The 20,446-nt window shown below is 37.0% G+C and overlaps 1 protein-coding gene across 6 annotated transcripts in view; it reads right to left on the reverse strand.

Moving 5' to 3' along the window:
• The window catches only part of CACNA2D1 (calcium voltage-gated channel auxiliary subunit alpha2delta 1), a 494,284-nt gene that overhangs the window by 130,147 nt on the left and 343,691 nt on the right, over positions 1-20,446 (reverse strand). For all 6 annotated transcript variants that reach the window (XM_047096155.1, XM_047096153.1, XM_047096154.1 and 3 more), the window contains exon 7: positions 6,334-6,465. In XM_047096155.1, the coding sequence (XP_046952111.1) occupies positions 6,334-6,465 (132 nt within the window). The remainder of the gene's footprint in view (positions 1-6,333; positions 6,466-20,446) is intronic.

Raw genomic sequence — 20,446 nt, forward strand, 5'->3', positions numbered from 1 at the left:
TTGAAAGCAGTTTATTAGCTTTAAAGTTAATTTATCCAAATCAATTAAGAACTTTTAAAGGAAAGCACTCATGAATTAAGCTGATTTGCCAGTGAGCACATACTCAGTGAAGGTGTCACTAGACATGGGTGGCTTCAGCTATGCCAAGAAGCTAGTTGTACGACTAGGTCAAGTCACTCTTTTTACCCCACAGAACAAAGACTGTGGACTTAGCAAATGCCAAAGGCCTCAACAGATAAGGAGATAATGTTAGTGTCTGCACTGGAAATCACCTTCAACCATCCCAAGTAACTGGTGAAGAAATAGGCTCAGAGACGCAACATGACTTAGCCAAAGTACACAACGAGGCTGATGGCACTTTTCACACAAATTGAGTGAGGGAGTGAGATTCACCTAGTATAGTGCTCCTCATATGATTACACAGCTTATCTACCTTCTAAGTTGGAGACATGAAAGAGGAGGAAGGGAGGGGGTGGAGGAGTGAGAGTAGGAGAAGGAAGAGAAGAAAAAAGATACGCAGAATCATTCTTACAGTTTATTTCCTTACACATCAACCAAATTAGAAAACAGAATTTATGGATATTCAGTTCAAGGACAGATGTCCGAGTTCAACCCTCCACTAATTACTAACCAAACTACTTTTCAGAACTACAGAGGTGCCTTTATATTATGTCAGCTCTAGAAAGTTCTTTATTTGGAGCCAGTAGTTTTTCCATGTCATTTAAATAACCTGATAAGTAGGACTAATGAGACTAGCTGACCATCACTGACTTTCTCCTATATGTAGGCAATTTGCTAAAAAGCATACTTAATTATTTTCCTCTTTTAACAATTCTACAATTTATACTTTATTGTGCTCCTGCCTTTTTGCTGAAGTCTGTGGGTGTTTTGCAAAGGTGACCACCACATCAAGTGATAGAAGTGTTATCCCCTGGCTATATTGGTAGAATGTACTTGCTTAACCCTCTCACACCAAGTAGCTCTGCTCTAAATTACATCTCAATACTGAACAAGAGAATTTTTTTAGACTATATTGTGAATCAGAGGGTCCTAGTATCTGAATTATTTTCAATAATTGCTTTATTTTCAATTACTATTATAATAACACATTATTTCCAATAATTGTGGCAAAAATTTGTAAAAAAAGATAGTTGACACATTTTTTTACAAATATAAAATTTCTACACTTAGATTAATATAGGAAAGGGTGCCTAGGTGGCTCAGTCAGTTAAGCGTCCGACTTTGGCTCAGGTCATGACCTCACGGCTTGTGAGTTTGGGCCCCGCGTCTGGCTCCTTGCTGACAGCTCGGAGCCTGGACCCTGCTTGGGATTCTGTGTGTCCCTCTCTCTCTGCCCCTCCCCTGCTCGCAATCGTTCTCTCTCTCTCTCTCTCTCTCTCTCTCTCTCTCTCTCTCTCTCTCTCCCCAAGGTAAATAAACATTGAAAAAGAGCTAAATATATACATATGAAATAGATCTTGTTTGATCCTCTCAATTCTGCAACATAGCGTGGAGGCTGACTTTTTCATCTTACCAGTGTAGAGACTCGAAGCCCGAGACAGAGGGTTGATGGATTTAGTTACAAAAAATATAGGACACCCAGTTACATCTGAGTTTCAATAAAGATCAGATACGTTTCTAGTGTAAATACTTCCCAAATATTGCACACCTATACTAAAAAATTCTTTGTTGTTTATACGAAATTCAAAATTAACTGGGCAATTTTTATTTTACCTGGAAACCCTACTGAGAAGTGACTTAACTAAGGTCATAGGCTAAACCTTCATTTTCAGACCAATTCCACCATGTGAGGTTCCTGCGAGATACTTTTGTTTAGTCATTTGTTTACAACGCCTTCCATATTTCTATTTCACCTTCCTTGTCAACTCACTGTAATCTCAATCATGTCCTTCAATTTCTCACATGAAGAGAAAAATGAATTTAGGCAAATTATTCTAACTGATATTCAGTCTCATGAAAATGCCTACTGTTTTGTACTTCCAAAGTACTTTACAGTTTATTATCTCATTGACAACAACCTTCAGGGAATAAAATGAGGAGTCGGTGTTCATATTTTTCAGATTTGATGATAAAGGCTGAGAACATTTAGAAGATCCAATCAGTATCTCACAGCTACTAGGGAGATCTAAGTCTGAGGTACAAGTCTTGTTATATAAAAATCCAATTAAGTAAAAGTAACATATATTCTATTTCCTTTCATAGTAAGATAATGAACAATATAAAAGGCTATTTTGACCTTTACTTTAACAGACACTCATCAGGATGAGCCACTCTACATTACCCAGGCCTGTTTCAAAATGGTAAGAGCTAAAATCAGAGAAAAAAGGATGGTTTAATAAGAAATTTTTAAAATTGCTTCACTTAGAAATAGTCTTTACACTCGGAAAAAAGCGTTAAATGTGTTGAAAACATGTCAGCATCAACCGAAATACGTTAGGTTGCTTTTAGGTTATAATATTATCTTGGGGCACCTGGGTGGCTCAGTGAGTTAAGCTTTTGAGTCTTGATTTTGGCTCACGTCATGATCTCTTGAGTCCCGTATCAGGCTCTGTTGACAGCCTGGATTGTCTTTCTGTCCCCTGCCCCCCCCCCCCACTCACACAGGCTTGTGGACGTGCGTACGCACATGCTCTCTCTCTCTCTCTCTCTCTCTCTCTCTCAAAATAAATAAATATTTTTAAAAAATAGTGTCTTAATGTGCTTGATAACAGAGACTTGGTTCTATTATACAATTAATATTTAAAAAACCTCATTCAGGCTTTAAAAAAAGAAAAGGAGGGATTCTGCCAGTTGTGACAACACATATGAACCTGGAGGACATTAAACTAAGTGAAATAAGGCAGACACAGAAAGACCAATACTAGATGATACTCTTACATGAGGAATCGAAAAGAGTTAAGCTGTAGAAGGAGAGCAGAATGGTGGTTGCCAGGGGCTGGGGCAAGTGGCAAACGGGAGGTATTAAAAGTTTCAGTTATTTAAAATGAATAAATCCTAGAGATCTTCTGTACAGCATAACATCTATAGTTAAAAATACTATGTTATACACTTAAAAATTTGCCAACCCTCTTATTACAAAAACTGTAATAATAAATAAGGGGGGGACTTCTGGAGATGATGGATAGGTTTATAATATTGATTACAGTGACGATATCAGAGGTGTATACTTATCTCCAGACTCACCAAGATGTACCCATTGTGTGTGTGTGGCTTTTTGTATGCCAACAGATAATTAAAAAGAAAACAAAAAGAACTTAGGAACAGATTCACAAAAGTTTCAGTTAGGTCAAGTGTATTTCATAGTAGGCAACAAAGCAATTTTAAATAACCTCCTCTAACGGGGCGCCTGGGTGGCTTAGTCAGTTGCGCATCCGGCTTCGGCTCAGGTAATGATCTCATGGTTTGTGAGTTTGAGCCCCACGTCGGAATCTGTGCTGACAGCTCAGAGCCGGGAGCCTGTTTCGGATTCTGTGTCTCCCTTTTTGCTCCTACCCCACTCATGCTCTGTCTCTCTCCCTCTCTCTCTCAAAAATAAACATTAAAAAATTAAAAAAAAAATAACCTCCTCTAACAGGTAAATGAATTCAATCCATCAGTCACTGAGTGAACCAACTTGTCTGGCAAACTTTGCTTGAAACTAAGTGCTGCAAGGGATCTGGGGATTGCTTCCACAACTATTATTATGGGGGGAAATCACAAGGATTCAGCTAAATATTCAAAAATATTTTCCAACGTAAAGCAAACAGATGTCAACACATTTAAAAATGTTTGAATAGGGGTAAGAAAAAATTAAAGCTATTATCCTGGATTACATTTAAAATGAAAGAAGTAGAGGTGCCTACGTGGCTCAGTGGGTTGAGTGACTGACTTTGCCTCAGGTCATGATCTCCCAGTCTGTGAGTTCAAGCCCCATGTCAGGCTCTGTGCTGACAGCTCAGAGCCTGGAGCCTGCTTCAGATTCTGCGTCTCCCTTTCTCTCTGCCCCTTGCCCGCTCACACTCTGTCTCTCGCTCTCTCAAAAATAAATATTTAAAAAAATTTTTTAAACTTGAAAAAAATAATAAAATGTAAGAACGTAGAAGATAATTAGTAAAGTTAAAGGTTAGCCACTACTACAAAAAGAGCCATCTTTGAAAAGTGCTCATAACACAAAATATTTTTCCCTCTTCCTCCTCTGGATCCTAGGTTTTCTCTCTCCTTTCTTTTTTTTTTTTTTAATTTTTTTCAACGTTTTTTATTTATTTTTGGGACAGAGAGAGACAGAGCATGAACGGGGGAGGGGCAGAGAGAGAGGGAGACACAGAATCGGAAACAGGCTCCAGGCTCCGAGCCATCAGCCCAGAGCCTGACGCGGGGCTCGAACTCACGGACCGTGAGATCGTGACCTGGCTGAAGTCGGAGGCTCAACCGACTGCGCCACCCAGGCTCCCTCTCTCTCCTTTCTTATGCATTCTCTCCCCGCCCCCCCACCCACCCACCCACCCCTGGCCAGTTCCCTTTCCTATTTCTCTTAGAAACTTTGTCTCTTTTTTCCTTCTCAGTATCATCAATTTTCCTCTGGTACCGGGCTCTTGGTTTTCCATTATTACGCTCATTTTCTCTCTTTTCCCACCTTTCTCTCCATTGCTCATATATGGAATTTTGTAATGAGGCAATACATTTTAAAAGCTATACGATAAATGTATTCTTATTTTTATGTATTACTGAATAGGTCATCAGGTGTCTCACTACTGTATTTCAAAATAATACTTAAAATGTTTTGTAAGAACTGTTATAACTTTAAGGTTTATTATACCAGGCTTAGTATGCTTATGAGTAGTGCTGCTTTATTTTTATGATCTTATATACTAAAATTTCCAATCTACCGATGCATGATATTTAATGTATGAGTAATTAACTCAAGAGCATGATTTTCTTCAACTTTGAAAAAAGAACAAGGACTCTCCTCGTCCATTGGGTTTCTACAAAAGAAATAACTATCACCGAGCTTACCATCTGCCATTTTCATTCGTGCAGAAGTTCTATGTCTACCACATAATTTGAGCGCTATTCAGTCTGAAGATGCCCACATACTTTTATTCGTTGTTATTGCCACACAAAGCTAGAGGTTAGCTAATTTCTATTTCACACCCTTCTCACTGTGGTAACTTTTATTATGAATAATTCTTTTTGTTAAAGATATTTAGAAAACTCAAGTCTCAAGAAGTCCTCTATATACTGCAATTGTTTGAAGCCAAATTATCTAGCATGTATTCCACGACAGGCCATGACGTTGAGATAGACAATGCATTTTGTGCTTCTCAGCTTGTTCTAAACAGCAAAGTTAAAAATACCAACAGACATTTCATTTAAAGTCTTTTCAATAGGTTCCCAAGATCTATACTAGTCATCAACTTTTCCTTTTTGTTAAAGGTTTATTTCTCCTCACCGGCCTTTATAAGAATAAAGGATATTAAAAAAAGTTTATTCATTTTAATGTGTAAACTATATTGATCTTCATTGAATATATGTCATCACTAAGATACCTTCAAAAGTAATCCAACTTGACACTTAGAGTAGTTCTATTTTCTTTGAAATTTCATTTTCTTTCCTGTCATACTCATTTTAACAAATCCATACTCACTTATTATCGCAAAGCATCAACACTTCTCATATAAAAACACAAACTTGAGGGGTGCCTGGGTGGCTCAATGGTTTGAGCGTCCGACTTCAGCTCAGGTCACGATCTCATGGTTTGTGAGTTCGAGCCCCACACTGGGCTTGCTGCTGTCAGCCTGTCAGCACAGAGCCCGCTTTGGATCCTCTGTCTCCCCCTCTCTCTGCCCCCTCCCTGTTCGTGCTCTCACACCCACACACGCTCTCTCTCTCTAAAAAACAAATGAAACACTAAACAAAAGAAAACAAAACACAGACTTGAAATCTGGAAAGAAATATTTCATTCGTTTCTAAAAATTCTATTCCATCCTCTCATGTAATTCAACACCCTGCCCATGCTGAGGGATGGACCCGAATCCCAGAATTATTACAGGATTCATGATAACCTCTTGTTCCAGGTCCACAGACCCTGCTCACGGTGTCACTGCAGCCTGGCCTGAGGCTGGGTACCAACCGCTCCAGCTCTTCCTAAGGTGTTGTGGTTTAGGGTGGTTTGGGTAGATACAGAGCCATGCAAGGAAGAACACTCTTTCCTTATAAAAGTAGGGTGGTATCTTTTTCTTACAATACTGGAAAAGGTAACAGAGTGTTCTCAAGAAATATTAAGTCTGGTGCTTACAATTTTATTTGATGTCTCCTGAGTCATTGAGCACTTACCTGGATAATATCGGGCCAGGCCCGTGGCACTGCCAAACACCTGCCACAACAACGAAGGATCTTCTTCTCGATTTTTTTTGAAAACTTCATCTAAGGCACTTGTCCAGTTGAGTTCATTTAGCACGATTGTTGCTAAGAGAAACAAAAAGAAAAAGTCGTATCTATAATAATTGAGTCTGTCTTCATTTATTTGCAAAATAATGCTACATATTTTCATCACTTTACCTCTAAAAGTACTCTAATCCAGTGGCTACCAACAAGTTTAGACATGGAATGATTTCCTGCAACAAATTTTTGTATGACGGAGGCCATATTGACAATTGGGGCTTGGTAATTCTTTGTTGGAAGAATTCTGTTGGAGCTATTCTGGGCTTTGCCTGGTGTTTAGCAGCACCTATGACCTCTACCCAGTAGATGCCAGTATCACCCAGCCCACACCCCCAGTGGTGATAAGCAACAGGCTTCCAGACACTGTCAGAACAGAATACAAACAAAACTGCTCCCTGTTGAGAACCACTGTGATGTATAAAGCAGGCCAGAGCAGCTCTCCTGGAAGAGAAGGGGTGGGAGGCATTCCTCCCCTCGAAGCAGCTCTGAAGAAATCTACACAACACATAAGGGCACAGTTTGATCGCCACCCTCCCCTCAATTCTTGATGAATCTCCATAATAAACGAACATAATTTGATCTGTTACTAAAATTGGAAAGAAAAGATGTTGGTCATTTAGTATAGTTTATTAACTGTATTTATACCATAGCAACAAACGTATAAATTCTGACAAAGAAAAACATTCATTCAGGGACTTGACAATACATCAGTGTTAGAAATAGGGAGTACCTGATGCTTTACTACTACCTTTATGAACAATAGTTCTTTTTTTTCCTGGTTACTTCAATTAAATATCAGAGGATGTTGCTAATAAGGGCCAGGCCATAGATCTTGATTCTTACTTATAACTACGGACTGATCTTGGATAGGTATTAAAAACATCTGCCATTTGGGGTCCCTGGGTGGCTCAGTCGGTTAAGCATCCGACTTCGGCTCAGGTCATGATCTCATGGTTCATGAGTTCGAGTCCAGCATTGGGCTCTGTGCTGACAGCTCAGAGCCTGGAGCCTGCCTCGGATTCTGTGTCTCACTCTCTCTCTGCTCCTCCCCTGCTCACACGCTATCTCTCTCTCTCTCAAAAGTAAGTAAAGATTAAAAAAAATTTTTTAAAACATATGCCACTCATATAATGAAAGATAATTATATGTGAGATTTAGCATATAATTTATAATTATGGGCCTCCATGATCATAGTATCTCATGTCTAACATATTAAACATGTAATTAGCTTTGAATATTACGTTCCCTTTACAGAAAAAGATGACATACGTCATCTCATATCCCCCTCCCCCTCCTTTATGTGTAAAATATGTACCACGGCCCTAGCAGATCAGGAGATTGCACCACCGTGCACTTGAGAATCTATGGCCAAGCCTAAACAATGGAAATGAGTTTGGGATAAGGACTGGAGATAATGCTTAACTCTTATTCTTCCCTGTGACCACAGCAAATAAAGGAAGCAAATGCAGTCACGGTTAAATCATGCCTGGTATTTTGTAAAGGTAAAAAAAAAAAAAAAAAAGCTTCTATTTAGAAAGATGCACAGCATCTGTGTTTATATTTTAAAGTTTATCATTTACAAAAAAAAAAAAATGAAAACAAGGGTATTGTGAAATTGTTCTGGGACCAGCATCCTAATGCATTTCTCATTATTGAGAACTAACAAGATTTCCATCTTTATGGATGTGATTACTTGCAGAAAGATCAGTTGTGTGTGTGAATATTCATGAGCTGGGTCTGATCCATAGTGCATGTGAGATACTGGTGAATTCATATTCAAAAGCATGATCCAATGAACATTAAGTGGCCTGTTATATAAAAATTTATATTCACATAGATAACCTGAACTAATACTCACTATTCATGAATATTTATAGTTATATACAAAACAGCACAGAAAAAGAGGAACATGGTACTTTTCTTTAAACATTCATGAGTTTTACAGTATTATTCTACTGAACAAATAATCATGTTTATTTATGATCCAGATACACTTCATTAATTGCCAATCTATTCTAACTTATCTCTTCAATTTCCTTGACTCTTTAATTCCCATTAAGCAAGTGATATCTAATTATTATTTTTAATAAAGTTTTATTTGTTTTTAAGGCTGCTAACTTTTTTCTTAGTTTTATTTCACAACAACTACTAAGTACCAGGCTTTGATATGCTGATTGTGAATTACATTTCTATGCATTTACGGGAAAAGTCAAGCTCTGAAATATTCTTATTATGGTATAGGTCTTAAGATTTGTTGTTTATATACCTGAAAATTCTTTTTCAGGTAAGATATTACTGAGGCAGATTTCTAAATATTTTTCTCAAAACTTGTGCATGTGCAAATAAGCTAAGTACAGCAAAACTCTGTATAATAGGTGTTTGAATTGATTTTAAATTTCATTCATAAGACAGAAATGGTACTGTATACCTATCACATGTGCGAGGTTTTATACCAGTTAAAGATACAGATGCTTCCATTTGCCCTTGTACATTTATAAATATTTTTGAGTGCAATCGTTATTCTATTACTCATTAACTTTACTTGAACGACCACAGCAAGAAATCAAAATTCAAAGAATCTGTCATGGGATTGAAAAGTTAGTGCAACCTCTTTAGATTAAGAGTTTGGCTATAGCTGTCTATCAAAATTCACTTGGTCTTTAATGCAAAAGTTCTACTTCAAGGGATTTTTATACTATGGAGAGAGTATGGATCTCTAGTCTTTAATCAGAAAACGTTAGAGAGACACTCGTTCAATTATACTGTTCAAATGCCTCAAAACACCAAAATCACAAAGTAAATCAACTGTTGCACTGGGAATTAATTGTTTTAACTATATTGAACACATTAAAATGTAAAAAAAAAATATGTAAACCATCAAAGCAAACAAAAAAGTATGAATGCTATTTTAGATTTTTCTTGGTTATTTGGCTATATTTTTCTGATTCACAGTATTACATTTGACTAAGAAACATATCTTATTTTGGTTTCCTAGTTATCTGCTTAAACTTGTAAAATTCAACAGCTTCTCCAGAATCACTAAGGTGTCTAACATCTCTCCATTTCTACACTATTGGCGTAATTCAGGATAAACAATACTGAAATAACTGGGTAATCTGCAGATGATAGAATGAAACTAATGCAGGATATTGGCCATGCTAAAACAAGTTTATGTCATCTCCTGAATCTTTTATCTTCTCCCTGCTACCTCCATTATAATTACATACACAATTTTTTTTCTTTCTCTTATTTAAATTTATAAGTAGATGTTATTTAGGAAGATGTTTTTAAATAATTCTTCTGGCTACCACTGGGTAGAAAGCCTAGTGCAATCAACAACTTAAAGTTACTATTCGATTTTTCATTTCACATTATCAAAATCTAAACCTTCCACGATGAAGAAAAAAATGAGTCCAAATTCTTCAGAATATTATTTTCAGCAAGTAATACTGTTTAATAAGAATATGAAAGTGTACTGTTCAGTCTCATAAAGACTCAATACTCAAAAAGTAACTGGTATTCTGACTCACTAAAATTCAACAGACTTTCAGTTTCGGTTTGTGACTATATATTACAAAGACGTTTAAAAGCAATTACTTTTCTGTAGGTCATAATCTTTATTTGAATGTCCAGGGCAAGAAATAAAAATGCAAAGACTTTTATTTTAATTGCAGAAATACAGACATGAATTGGCAGCCAAAAAAAAATGTTTCATATAAGAATTTCATAACAAATTATCTTTTTAAAAGAACTCCAAATATTTCTTAGCCAAACATAACTTCATCCTCCTTCCAAGGAACTTAACTAAGTGTCTTATGGCTGCTTGAAGAGTAAAATCAGTCCTCATTCTAAGTCTGCTTTTCAGAAATGAAGATTTTTATCTTTTAGAATATTAGATGTTGCAAAAAATAAGTCTTTTATAATGTGCAAGGCTAAGCTGTTAGAAGCAGTGAATGCTGGAAAAGCAAACCTTGACTCAGGGGCCTCCACTCTGAAAGGTAAGACAGAATTTCCCTGCTAATTGAATCAGAACGCCGAGAATACACATCTCTGTTCTTCTTATACTTAGTTTTCAAAACATGGCCTTGGGGTTCAGCAATTCTCTCTTGTAGAGTATCTTATTGTTCAATCTGGCTTCTCGGCGGAACAAAGAAAACTCTAATTTCTAACAGCACAAAAGAAGTACCTTACGTTTCCTGCTAATTCTTCCAAGATACACGAGGTAAATCTACATCTTATTTATGACATGGATTACAGAGTCATTGACAAGTTCTGAATGCCATTTTCCTCTGCCAATTTCAACCCACAAAGTGTTGCACTATTGCTCCCTTTTCAATTTGAGTACATTTTCTTGATTTACTCAGGGTTCAGGGTCTCACTGTGCTTGGAAGGCACTACGTGACTATTGGAAAACCTTAAGGTTATTTACAATGCCCATAAATGTCAACCACATCTTCCAAATGAAGCAGAGGGAAGCTATCAAAATAAAAACATAACAGTTACGATTTATTCCAAATATAAAATAATTTTGATAAGTCTGTAGCAAAAATGTGTTTTATATAACACACAATAGTTCTGACAAGTCTTTGATAAGACCTGTAGATATGAAAGCAGTGAAACAAACTAGATACTAAAATTATTTTTAATAGTGCTTGATATGTTATAGTTAAATAAGTAAAACTAGAGAATTGGCCAAAATGTTTAATATACTATTTCCATTTAATAAAACTGATCTATTATAGCCTGGCATGTAGATAAAATTGGCATTTTTATTTAAACTACTGCCAAGTGAGTAATATTTATTAAGCCTTTACTGCATGACAGCAGGTGTGTTAACCATTTTCTATGCACCATGTCATTTAACTTTTAAAATGACACCTTGGGTGAGATACTAATAGTATTTTCTTTTTAAATGACAAAAAAAAAAAAAGAAAAACCCAGAAAAGGTATTCAATTTGACAAAAAAATACAGTGAGAGCTGTAAAGACAGCATTCCATTGTGTTAGATTCTAAAATTTATAGTTTCTGAGCAATTGATTTCTAAGCTTTCATTATATGTGGAGCTCTGATTATCTACAATTTCAAATGCGGAACAAATTAAAAAAACAACTATGCCTCTGTAGCACAGTATTTCTCAATCCAGAGTGATACTCCTCCCCAAGGAATATTCAGCTACGCTTAGAGACATTTTGATTGTTGTGACATGTGGGAGGCTACTAGCAGGCAGTAGGGAGAGGCCAGGGAGGCTGCTAATTTCCTACCACACACAAGATAACCCCACCACAAAGAACTACCCAGCCCGAAATGACACCACCACCCAGGGTTAGAAATCTTGCTCAAGTACAACTATAAACACAACACATTCAATGCACTATGTAAAAAGCAATATTCACGATGAACGGTGTCAACAAAAAGCCAAAACAAAATGTCTTCGAACTTGAGAGGTAAGGTAATTTAAAAATAGTATTTCATGATATCAAGTTAATACTTTGGGCTACATTTCGAGACCCTTTGAGTTGGACAAGTTTTCATTTTAGTCTCAGAAATTCTAAGTAACGCATGATTCTCACACCTTAAGAAGTGAGGATTTTAAAGTTACCTTTTAATGCCATTAAATATCATCCTTTCCCACCTCCTGTGTTTATACATTCACAGTCAATTACAGTTTTGCTTTGTTTTTCTCTTAATGATTCAACACTTACTATGTGATTCTAAACTCATTGTATCTCTGTCACATTTGTTCATTTTATCCTGTAGTGCATAAGGTAGTCATTACAAGTTATATTTAATAGATGAGCTGAGCCAGTGTCACTAATTTTATTCATCAACTTCATCTCTAAAAAGAAAAATGTTAATAAGAAACCCACTGATCCAATTAAGCACACACACAAAAAGAATCCACTTTAAGGACTAGACAGGGTGCATAAATATTAAAATGAACGAATCTTTTCAGTGGATTTGGCTAATGGAATCTCATCTAATCCCAGTGTAAATGAAAGATTAATAAGGTACAGGGAGATTGGAAGACCAAATCTCCTCTCTCTAAGCGTGTCTCAGGCACTAGAATCCATCTCCCACTGTGGATGGGTCAACAGAAGGCTCTATGGCACACGTAGACCCTGATGAAGAGATAAGCCTTACTCCGAACACAGTGTGTTTGGTACAAATATTAAAAGGCCCTTGTCCTTGTCAGTTCTCTAACGCCCCTATTACTGAGATTTCTGGCCGTGCTCCCTCTCTTCAGTTTCCCATAGATTGAGCACGTGGCTAATGCCCAGAACACAGCTGGAGTCCTTTAATGAAATCTGCACATTGTGGCGGGCCTAGATGGAGCTCAGAAGAATCCACCTGATCATTAGAGAAAATAAGAATAATGCAAGGAAAATGGAAGACCCTAGGATCTAATGTCATGTTTATTAATTGAAGGATTTTAATGTCACTTTCAATAAAACAGTGATTACTTGTAAGATTTTTCTTGCAAGCACCCAGGGATTCTGCTGAAGGAATATCCTAAGTAGAGGAAACAAGGTAAAAACTTTGTTTCATCATTCAAGCATTTTAATTTTTTTTTCTAATATTATCAAAACCAAATAAACCATTAGTAACTTTGGTAGCCAAGAGCCTGTATCACTGGCACAACATGCTACTTACAACTAATCATTTAGCCCCTTATGCTTCTGTTGTTTTCATCCCAAAAAAAAAAAAAAAAAAACAACAACAACAACAAAAACAACTCACAAATGCAGTAAGGATCCTTAGATAATCTGCAGGATTGATGTGATTGTCAAATAAGTTTATGAGTAAAAGGCAATCAGTCAAAAACGGCTAAGATTACAATCCTCTCCTTAGCTGTTTAAAACCTTCTATGGTGTGGGGCACCTGGGAGGCTCAGTCATTTAAGTGTCTGACTTTGGCTCAGGTCATGACCTTACAGTTTGTGGGTTGGAGCCCCGCATTGGGGTCTGTGCTGACAGCCTACTTCAGATTCTGTGTCTCCCTCTCCCTGCCCCTCCCCTGCTTGCGCTCTCTCTCAAAAATAAACAAACACCAACAAAAATAAAAACACACAACTTGTATGGTGCTTATGTCTTTTAGCTGCTTTGCACAGATGAAAGCTTTCTTTTACAGCTCAGCTTATTATTTTAGTCTTATCAGTTATTTTCTTTTATTTGAACAGCAACATTTCTTTTACATACAGCAATTACACTAATTCAGTTGATTCCATAATGAAGCCACCTTCCTTCTAATTTATTAAGAAACTCTCAAATGATGAGATACTCTTCATTTGAATCATTTGGTTGAAATATTTTAATTTTAATTTTGGAAACACTGCATTAATTTGTAAATAGAAACCAGGAACTTCAGAGTAATTACCTGAAGAAGACATTCCAATTGCTTTCATTGATATTACGTCACCAAAGGTATTTTTATCATAAACTATTTGTAATTTAAATTGCAAAAAAAAAAAAAGTTAAATATTTGTTTCTATGTATTAGTATTATCTTTCAGGAAGCACAGAGCCTGTTAAATTTTGAACACATGAAAATAACTAAAAACGCTCTAAACATCTTTTATTTCAACTTTTAAAAGTGAAACAAAGTATGGGAGTTTTACAAAAAATAAAAATAAACCGAGGCCATTCAAGTGGAGTTGGAAGCCATGTGAGAATTAAAATGCAATTTAGACCAAATTTACAAGACCTCACACTGAGTTGTTTTTGTTTTTTTTTTAATGCATATAATAAATTTTGTTCCTGGTGGTACCCTTTCCTGAAACTCCCATTTATGAATTGAGTATACAAATGAAGGTAGTGTAGGCACAGGCTATTCCAGCTGACTGCCTTCCCACTCATAGGCCTGATGTTTTGAGGCCAGAAGAAACTACCTGACCTTGGGAAAGTGTTTCCCCCTCTTGCAAACCTCATCTTCCTCACGTGTACAATGTGGATAATCAGCGCATCTGCCTCATGGAGCTGTGTTGAAGATTACATGCACTTAGAACACTGTTTGTCACCTAGTAACTGCACAATAAATATTACCAGCCCTTATCATTAGTATTATCTTATTTAGCTCTTAATATCCAGCATGCAAAAGACATTTTTTGAGAACTATCTTGATGGAACAATTCTGATGGAGCTGTAAGATGCTAGATGAGGAATTAAAACCTGTTATTTTCCCCTTTCCTAAAGGCACGTTTTCTCTTGCCTCGACCCCAAATGAATGGCCAAAGACACTACTTCACTTTCCTGTTGTAAAGTCTCATGAAGAAACCACTGTGTTAACTTTTCCAAAACCACTGGCATTATTAGAAGAGAATACAAACTGAAAAAAAAAAAAAAAACCAAAACACAAATCTAATGATATAATTCAGTGTACCATGTGATTTTGGTGAGGAGGTAATTTTTACAATGGGATATTCCCAGTGGTCCTGAATCAAACCACATTGGTGAATGCAGCTCTGAATATAGCCCAGACACACTAGAATTCTGGTAGAATAAAATACGAAAGACCTAATATACGCACTGGAGGCAAAAATGCACATGTATGTATGGAGTTATGAATACACAGTTCTGTTAAAGCTGAAAGGAAACTCCGGCTGAGAATTACAGACCAAATGAGACATGGGAATTCCCTGGCCTTTGCTCTGAGACTGTCTAACTGCATACACAATTTAATGTCTACCATGTAAATCTGGACTGCTGAATTCACTAAGAAGGATCAAAAAGTATCGAAGCTGAAATAACAAGATACGGTTGAAGAAGAAGGATAACAAGGTTCCTAGGGAATAGGGTGATACCGTCAATGAGGCACATGCTGCCTGGTACCTCAGGTTTGGGTCAACCAGTTTTAGAACAAAGAGCTGCCTGGTGATTTTAAGGTGGAAAGATCAGATGCACTGAAACATAGTATGCAGTACTGGCTGGCTATAATGGAGAAGAGAAATCCCTTGGTTTAAACACCATGCACTGCTTCACAGTGAAAATAAAACAAAACGAAACATATCTAAGACACTAAGCTAGATTGTTACTTACACAGTTGTGAATGAAATCTAAGATCATTTTTTTTTTTATTTTTTTTTTCAACATTTATTTATTTTTGGGACAGAGAGAGACAGAGCATGAACGGGGGAGGGGCAGAGAGAGAGGGAGACACAGAATCGGAAACAGGCTCCAGGCTCTGAGCCATCAGCCCAGAGCCCGACGCGGGGCTCGAACTCACGGACCGCGAGATCGTGACCTGGCTGAAGTCGGACGCTTAACCGACTGCGCCACCCAGGCGCCCCTAAGATCATTTTTAAGACAAGAGATTAACACCCTTGTGTCTGTGGTTGCTCATGATTAGAGAATTGTGCCTATGCGCATACATGCAGAGCATGTAGTACGTATTTTGTTATTTATACAAACAGACATTTATGAAATACATCAGCTGCCAGCTTTCAAGATGTTTACAACGTACTGAGCGTGATTGCTTCAGATTTTAATGTACGTTTCAGTTTTAATGTACGTTTCAGTTTCAGTTTCTGTGTCTCCTCTCTGACCCTCCCCCATTCATGCTCTGTCTCTCTCTGTCTCTCATAAATAAATAAATAAATAAATAAATAAATAAATAAATAAATATTTTTCTATCTTAATAAGTCATGTGTTTTAAGTTTTCATTTATAGCTTAATATCCCACAAGGGTTTAAATTTATCGAAGTCCAGTTGGGGAAGAACCACAAGTTATTCTGACATAGCTATGAAATATAAACGATTCAACACCTAATCAAAACAAATAATTTGCACATAAACTATTAGAAATGGCTTACAGGTTTGAGCTGGTAAATGGAATTCGAAGATAGTAAATGACCAGGTCTTGTTGGTGCTAGTTCTTAGGTATTTCTTAACTTCTCTGACTCTATGACTATACCCACTTAGGACGTTAGCAATAGCTTTCAAATAGTCTCCCTGCTTCCAATTTTAGCTCACTTTAACCCATTCTTCCTACTGTTGCCACAGGGTTCTACTTGGCAAATGCCCGCCCTAATGAAAAGTCTTCAGCTGTTCTCCATAAAAGCTGGTCTTAGATGGTCTTCTTCCCAGCCGCCCGACTTCCCCTCTGATTGCTTTTCTATGTGCCATAAGCCCAAGCTATAATGAGAGTTGTTCCTTTCTCAGAGGAAACAGTGCCGATGCCTCCCTCCCATGTTACTGCACATACTGTCTTCTCTCTCAGGACTTTATCTACCATGGCCACTCATCAACCTTCTTCCTTTTCTCTTAACACAGAGAGCATCATCTTCTCTTTATTGATTTTCCCACCCCACCTCCTTCTCATTTAGCAGAATGTGTATCTCCCCACTCTCCTATAGCTTTTTCTATAGACCTCTATCACATGCTTCCCACATTTCACTATCTTTGTTTATTTTCATGCCTATTATACTGTCCATTACTAGGGTGGACAGTACGTTATTTATTTTTCCTCCAATACCTAGAATACAGTGGTCCCAGTAGGATGGGACCATTTTGTGTTTAATGCACATTTACAGTTTTGCAGGTAGAGGCTGGAGAAAACCACACCTAGGATATCTAGGGTTGTTAGGAAAATGAAAATGATGCTATGTTTAATGCATAATAGGCATTCAGGGACCAGTAATGACTAACATGTTTACTCAAAAATAGTTAGAAATAAATGAAACAGTAAACAAATATGTGTGATTCTCATATGTTAGTTCACCTTTTTAAGTTAGAGGTAATTTTCAGTGAAGGGTAAAACAATTTCAGTTCATCCTTCATTAGGCTATATTCTGAGCAGGTACAAATGATCCAATGATTCCCTTTTCTCCCTTTAACCCCAAGTGGTAGGTGAATGGTATCATCATCTGAACTGGAGGAGTCCAATCATTCTGGTCCTCTTTTTGGCTTCACTTCAAGTTCTGTAATCGATCAACTGCTTTTAACATAGAGGATTTGAAGAGCCAATATCACACCATAGCCCAGTTTTTAGGAAGCCCTTTAAATCAACCAATATTTCTAAGAAGGTTTCTATTAAGTATCTACCAATTTTTCTGCTTCATTTCTTAATCACCTGATTTTCTATCAAACACACATCTAACAAACACTTAGTGAAATCCTATTCTGCGTCAGGCACTAAGTGAAGCTCTTGGGCAGAAGCTGGCAAATTTTCTTCCTGAAGGACCAGATAGGAAATATTTTTAGGTCTATGACCTACACGGTCTCTGTCACAACTACTCACATTCAAACTGTGGGAAAAAGCAATCAGAGCCAACACGTTAACAAATGGATGTGACTGTGTTCCAATAAAACTTAATTTACATGGTTAAAATTAAAAAAAAAGATAAGAAATAACAAGTTTTGAAGAAGATGTGGAGGAAAGGAAGCATTGTATCCGTTGATAGGAATGTTAAATTGCTACAGGGACCACAGAAAACAATAGGAGACCCCTCAAAAAATTAAAAATAGAAATCCATATGATCCAATAATTCCACTTTTGGATATTTACCTAAAAAAATTAGTAACACTAATTCAAAAAGATACATGCACTCATGTTTATTGCAGCATTACTTATAGTAGCCAAGATATGGAAAAAACCTAAGTGTCCACCAGTAGACAAATGGATAAATAAGATGTGGTACACACACACACACACACACACACACACACACACACACTAGAGTATTATACAGTTATAAAAAAAAAGGATGCAATCTTGCCACTGGAGACAACATGGATGGACCTAAAGGATATTATGCTAAATGAATTAATTCAGACTGAGAAGGACAAATACCCTATGATTTCACTCAAAAATAGTACCTAAAAATAAATCAATAAACAAAAAACGTAATCAGACTTATAAATACAGAGAACAAACCAATGGCTCCCAGAAGGGAGGGAGAGGGGTCTGGGAAAATTGGATGAAGGGCAGAGGGAGATACAAGCTCCCAATTATGGAATGAATAAGTCACGGGAATAAAAAAAACACAGCATGATGAATACAGTCAATGAAATTATAACAGTGAGGTATGGAAGAGATGGACGCTACACTAGAGTGAACCTAACGATGTATAAACTGGTCAAATCATTATGTTGTACACCTGAAACTAATTTAATATTGCGTGTCAACTAGACTCAAATAAAAATAGAAAAATAGATGTAACTTTATTTACAAAAATAAGTAGTAGGGCAGTGGGTTATAGTTAGCCAACTCTTTCTTCAGAGCTACAGGGTCATCCAGTCAGGCCTTCTAACATCCTAGGGGAAGCGACACACAGTAAACCTGAATAAGTAATAACCTATCAGTGTTGTTTAGTGCTCTTTAAATATTTAAAATGGGGATGTCATAGAGACGGAGTAGGTGGCTACTTTACATCAGGCTTTGAGTAATATTCGGTCTAAAGAAATATTTTAAGCTGAGACATGAAAGACAAAGAACTCTCCATAAAGCATTCTATGAAAACAATAGATACTAATGATACTGACAAGTTGGAAATTCAGATGGCAATAGAATGGCTTTATGATCTAGTACGATATTTCAAGGAGAAAAACTCACAGTTTCCTGTAACACTAAAATATCCAAACAATTACATAAGGCACAAAGGAATATATGACAGATTAAAAATGATTTGGGCACTTTTATTGTAATAAATGAAATCCTAGAGAGGGGCAGGTCTAATTCCCGCACTGTATTCAATCATTCAAAAAACATTTATTAATAAACCTTGACTGGGCTCTTGGAATTAAAATAAAAAAAATTGTGAAAATTCTTCTCCAGTTGCTCTAAATCTGATAGAGAAGACAGAGAGATAAATCAAAGCATCTTTGATCAAATTTTGCTTCTGCATCACAGACTCTAGCAACAGCCAACTTGCCTATGAAGCTAAGTATATGTTTAGAGACTCAGAGGAGGGTGTGGTGGTCACTCAAGAGTTCCTGGAGCAGGTGGCACACAGATTTTTTTTTTTCTTTTTGTTTTGAGAGAGAGAGACAGAGGACGAGCAGGGCAGGGGCAGATAGAGGGGAAGACACAGAATCTGAAGCAGGATCCAGGCCATGAGCTGTCAGCACAGAGCCCGACACAGGGCTAAAACCCGTGAACCGTGAGATCATGACCTGTTGCTTACACGACTGAGCCACCCAGGCACCCCAAGTGGCACACAAGATTTTAAAGAGGAGTGGAGAGGTGGTAGGAAGGCTGGGTGGCTGATTCAGGGAATACCCTGTGAAGGACACAGAAGTCTTGTCTGTTTTTGTTTTTGTTTTATTTTCTTTTTTAAAAAGGCATTCCAGGAGGTGGATGTTATTCAAAATGTTTGAATGAAAGAGGCATGTGGGACAAGAGTGGCAGGAATAGGATTAGGGACACACTGCTAGGATGATCCAGAACACTAACAACAAAATATATTTATTCTGAGAATTATAGAGACCTATAAGCTGAAGTGCAAAATAAACATATTGGCACTTAATACTTCCCTCAGAAGCTATTATGAAGACTGTGCATTGGAAGCAAGACAGATGAAAATGGAGAAGATAAGATAGAAAGCTAGTATCATCAAGCCAGTGAGAAGTAACAATAGTCAAAAGCAAAAAATGAAAATAAAAATAAATAAAACCAAAAAGTGGTGGACCTGGGGAATTGTAAGGAGATTTAAAAGATGATTAGGAGAAATAATCTGCAGATCAAAGTGACATGATGGGAAAAGGGTAAAAAGGAGTCCTGGCTTTCTGTCTTGGGCCCAAATATCGCTATTTACAAAGATATGACTATTAAGTCAGGAGAGATATTTGGGGACAAGCATGATGCATTCAATTTTAAGCATAATGGGGGGCAGTGCCTGTGAGATACCATTAAAAAGGGTTATTCAGGAGGCAATTAGAGAAATGAATCTGTACCTTAGCTATGATATCTACATGGAAGAATCAGATTGGAGAGTCACTGTTTCAATAACAATGAGACCATCAGTTTGAATGAAGTTAGTTATTGACACCAAGAAGCTCTATAGGTCCTTAAGT

The sequence above is a fragment of the Lynx rufus genome, unplaced genomic scaffold (genome assembly GCF_022079265.1).
Source record: "Lynx rufus isolate CCGP_SWC_20201006 ecotype Redwood Valley unplaced genomic scaffold, mLynRuf1.p SCAF_4, whole genome shotgun sequence".
NCBI classification, from domain to species: Eukaryota; Metazoa; Chordata; class Mammalia; order Carnivora; family Felidae; genus Lynx; species Lynx rufus.